This window comes from Ctenocephalides felis, unplaced genomic scaffold (assembly GCF_003426905.1).
Source record: "Ctenocephalides felis isolate EL2017-DRISC unplaced genomic scaffold, ASM342690v1 CF-g0.4_SCAFFOLD_01170, whole genome shotgun sequence".
Classification (NCBI taxonomy): domain Eukaryota; kingdom Metazoa; phylum Arthropoda; class Insecta; order Siphonaptera; family Pulicidae; genus Ctenocephalides; species Ctenocephalides felis.
In genome coordinates, this window is record NW_020537324.1 from 14,524,861 (window position 1) to 14,529,866 (window position 5,006).

General features: G+C 27.3%; 1 protein-coding gene across 1 annotated transcript in view; it reads right to left on the reverse strand.

The window, feature by feature from the left end:
* LOC113366864 (NF-kappa-B essential modulator-like) overlaps positions 1 to 2,934 on the reverse strand; it is a 5,917-nt gene extending 2,983 nt beyond the window's left edge. Inside the window, exon 1 of the mRNA XM_026608513.1 lies at positions 2,915 to 2,934. Coding sequence (XP_026464298.1) covers positions 2,915 to 2,934 — 20 coding nt within the window. The remainder of the gene's footprint in view (positions 1 to 2,914) is intronic.
* Between the last annotated feature and the right edge of the window lie 2,072 nt (positions 2,935 to 5,006).

Sequence of the window (5,006 nt, forward strand, 5' to 3'; positions counted from 1 at the left end):
TCAATATAATCAATTATTTCGTAAGATCATTCTTGTTTAAATTAAAAAATAGGCATTGGAGTTGTTTGCGTTTTGGACGTCCCATTTTACTCCGCCTATGGGGTAAAAAGGACCAGGTGACAAATTTTTGAAAAACAGCAAAAGAACACAGTTTTTACATGATGGATTTTACTGGAGATTATCGGAGATTATTTGGTGTGATTTAATTAGTTTGGTTTTCAAAATATAATTGCTCAAAGTCTAATTGACCTTTGTGCCTTGTCCTACCCTATGTTGGAGATAAGAAAAATGCATGAAATAAGAAGGATCCTAGTATTTTTTCGCCAGTTCTCGATTTAAATACCTGTCTCATAAAAGTTCATCTAAATATTGGTGCATATTTCATTCGATCTGTCTGTGTATCTTTGAGCAAAGAACGAATCTAAACTTAAGGAGCGACAAATATTCTTACGCCAAACACAACACAAGATTTCTATGCTATAAGTAGGTTTGAGAACCGGATATGACAATGTGTAACATCTGTTCTCGCCTGTTGAAATATGAGGCAAATATTCAAAGAACAGTGTCGAATTTGAATTAAAATTACAAATTAAAAATTTCCATTAATTTTTCACAAGAAATTGTAATTCTCATTCCATTCGCGGGTGGAACTTTTTACGAAGACGAAAACATTATTTGCTCGAAGTGATAATTGTTTTGTAAATAAATGAAATCAAATTGAAATTAAGTAAATTATATTTGTTGAGCAAATAACTACTTATCTTGGGTAAATAACTGTTTAACATGACGTGTTTAGCTACCCAACATGATGTCTCTTTATTTGACTTTCTATTGCACCTTCGAGTTTGAGATATTTGTTCTCCAAGACCACTTAATAATAAAGATGCTAAAAAAATATTTTAAAATAAAAAATTAATTCAAGAGTAAAATTTCAAAGTTTCAATTTAATGCTAAAAATGTTTAAGAACCTAATTGCAGTTAAAATATTTCCTCTGATTACATCTTCATTCAAAAAAGATACAGAATATTTAGGTTTATCAATTGTACTTATAAGTAACTTGAAACATTTATTGAACTAGATGTAAGTGGCATTTTGATTTAAGGAAAATTCATGATCTTCGCAGCAAAGGTAAATAATCCAACTGTCGAGATTTAGCAACTTTGAAATATTTTTTTATGATAAAACCACTTTTTGTAGGGCTTAGAATGTTCGTTAAAACCGGGATCTCTATTACTATGCAAATTTTCATTGAAATCTAAAATCAATTATAAAAAACGACCCGACCGATCTTTACCAAAAACTAATCATCACGATTCCCAAATGATATATTTCGAACAGTTTTTAAATTTTCAAAACAGGTTCAAGATTTTTGACGAAAATTGTAAAAAACAATTCTACATTAAATTCTGCTGATTCTAAATTGCCTGATTGTTTCGCAAATCTAATAAATGAGAATATTTATACAGTTTTTTGTTTTTCAAAGGTTTACAATTGGTCAATATATTTCGAACATTTTTTAAATTTTCAAAATATGTTCAAGATTTTTGGCGAAAACGTTGAGAAACAATTTTACAGTAAATTCTGCCAATTCGAAAAAAAATGGCTTGGCTGATCGACTCGTAAATCTAATAAAGAAAATTATTAATACAGTTTTTTTGTGTCTCTCAAAGTTTTCAAATCGATCTATCTGCTTGTTAGGAAAACGTGAACTAAAGGTCAAAATTTTGCTGAAAATATTAACTTCTTATTCGTCTAAAAATGCCTTTCTCGATAACTCATCAAACATTGTCATTGTTCAAATTAAATAAATTGCAGCAAATAATCACGAATCGTCGAAAAAATACATACATAAATATTTGATGTAAAAGAATTTTTTTATTAATAAAAAAACAAAGAAAAGTATTTTTCATATGATCTTAATGTCTTACTATATCTTTGATCTACAATGAAGTTGATTTTTTTGTAATGTAGAGTATAAAAAAGATCACGACTGCAGCTCACCATGTAGAATTATAAGCATAAAATGCTATAAATATTATTTAAAACTACTATTTCATTTCCTAAAAAAAATTCATTTTATTTATCAGGTCGATCCAGCTATTTAGCAAAAACTGTTTCCACTAAATTAACCATCACAATCAACATGATCTTCAATTACCATCTCATTAGTATCAAATATTTGCCTGAGCTTATTTTTTTCACTGTTTTGTATGCGCAAATCATAAAAGAGTTTGCATTCCGTACACAAATAGATAATTTTAAGTGTGATGTGTACTTTTAAAATTATTTTAACAAAAATTCAACTTAAAAATAAGTTATCAACGTAATATTAACATAGTGTCAATATCTTACGCAAAGTCAACACAGGTTGATTGCTATTTGTTTTTCGTAGAAAATGATAATATGAAATTTTAGACTTCATTACTTGAGAAACTAGTTATGTAATAGATAATAAAAACATCTGAAATTTATTGATAACTATTTAAAAACTTCGTAATTTTTTATATAAAAATAAATACATTACTACAAATGGGTAGAAAACAATCATCATAATATAAAATCATTTATTTGGCAACATTTATTAATGAGTAATCATAATCATGATTTTCAAAACGCAAAAATACTAAATAAGCACTATTCATTTTAATAAAATCAACAAGGTTAATTTTTACAATGATTCATTCCATCCAGGTCAATTTTCATTATGAATCATATAGGTTTTTTTGCATTTTCCGCAAGTAACACAATTTTCCAATGACGTATGAAAAGTTTGATAAAGTAATAGAGTTATGTCATAAGATTTAGCTGGAAAAACTATCGCATGTCCAGAAGTGAATGCTTAATTACTTCAGAATGTATTCGTGTAATTGCCAATAATTAAAACTAATTCAATAGTTTAGAATAAGCAATTACTGCGACATTTGCAAAGTCATTCTGATATGTCTTGTGGTCTTCCTCAAAGATTTAACTATATTCATATATATATATATATATATATATATATATATATATATATATATATATATATATATATATATATATATGCTGCCCTAGGGCAGGTCCGCGAGCTTAGTTAAACTTTCCTGAACTCGAACTTTTCCAACTCGATTCAGGGAAAAATAGTGTGAGAAATTTTCCATTGCCAACAGTGCCATAAATTAGCTTATTTTCAATTGAAAGCATGTTTTTGATCTACATTTTCAAGTGAAAATGGACATCGCTGCTGTCCGATGTCAGGTTGTCCAGAACAGGGTTTGAACTCACGACAAGAAATTTAATGATTTCTATTTTGTGCCTCCAAATCAATAATCCAAATCCATTGATAGTTGACATTGTTATAATTTTTTTTATTTTTGTAATTATTATATTTTTTGTTATGTTCTTATGTTTCAAGCAACACAATGAATATTAACTTCACAATAAATTGAATAAATAAAATTTAATAAGAAATATTTTAAGATCTTTGTTCTCTTCTTCATAACATGAACTGCTGAATGGACTCAAGGATTATGTATCGAAATTTACTTTTTACTTTATTTTTTGCGAATTGGATGCTTTACATAACTAATAGAAATATTTTAAATTGCATGTTCTTTAATATTATGTAATAATATTTAAATTCCTTATGAAGTGCTGAATAATGACTCCAATGATCAAGTGTGGAAATTTACTTGTTATTTCATTTTCTGGCGATTTTGCTGCTTTACATATATTAATTAAAATATTAGAAAATTTATATCATTTTATTTTTAATTTTTTAATTCTCTATCAATTCATGAAAAATAATATAGGTACTCATGTGAACTTTACTAAAGTTACAGCTGATTCAAACAAGTAACTCGAAACACAAAAGATCATATAACTTTTTTTTTCAAGTGTAATATTTCATTAAAATATTTCAAGTGCATTTTTCGTTAATTATTTGTAAACCAATATCTTTTAAACCTTACTTTTATAAGGTGCAAATAAAATTTTACAAGCATAGCTAAATTAATATGTTTAAATTAGATTGATGTTCATTTTTTTAGAACTTTACTTTATAAAACCTGTTACGTTTTAAAATTAACGGAAATAAGTAACAATAAAAGTTTTTGGATTCTCGAATATAATGATCAAATTGATAAACCTTCTAAAAATCTATATTTATAAGTGAAAACCGATGTCACTTCTGCTAAATATCAATTCTAGGTGGATATCGAATCTGAAACCTTAGGTTGCAAGACCAAAGCCTTTACCACAGATCTACGATAAAGACCAACATTTGGTACAAGAAGTCTAGTTACTTTGACTCAATTTGATAGTTTGAGTAAACAAAAAAAGTTTCTGATATATCACCGCTTTTTAGTACGACGCCTTATTAAAATCTTCTGGATTTGCACTTTTCTGTTTATTTTATCTTTGTCAGTAGTATTTAGAAAAATTCATAAACTTTAATTATACTAGATAAAAATAAAAAAAATATTTTCATTTATTTTTTAGTATTCTCTCAATCTTTTGCGTCTGCTACCTTATCTTTTATATGTCTGTAGTTTTTAACTTCTTCGAAAAAATTTTTCGTCTTCATTTCAAAGAAGTACAAGTGTTAAAACACTACTCTTCCTGATAAGAAGTTTAAACTTAGAAGTAGATAAGGTCATATTTTTGTTTTAGAGGATGTCGCATCGATAAAAAGTTGTAATTTTCCGTAACTAAAAAAATGCTTTAAATATCGACGTAAAATAATTAGACAGACAAGTGATTCATAAAATGTGATTTATGAGGAGATATAATTATGGGATCCAAACAACCGCGCATTGTATAAATGGATTATATAAATATACACATTTTTTGGTTAATGATAATTTTAATAAAAACTAAAAAAAATAAGTGGAGAAATACAGGTTTGTAATTTGCATGTGCGCATTTTATTCAGGACGCCGGTACGCATACAACGACAGATCTCTATTCACATACGCGACGACTAATCACAATCGACCCGTATAGAAATGATATCATCGAGAGCGAA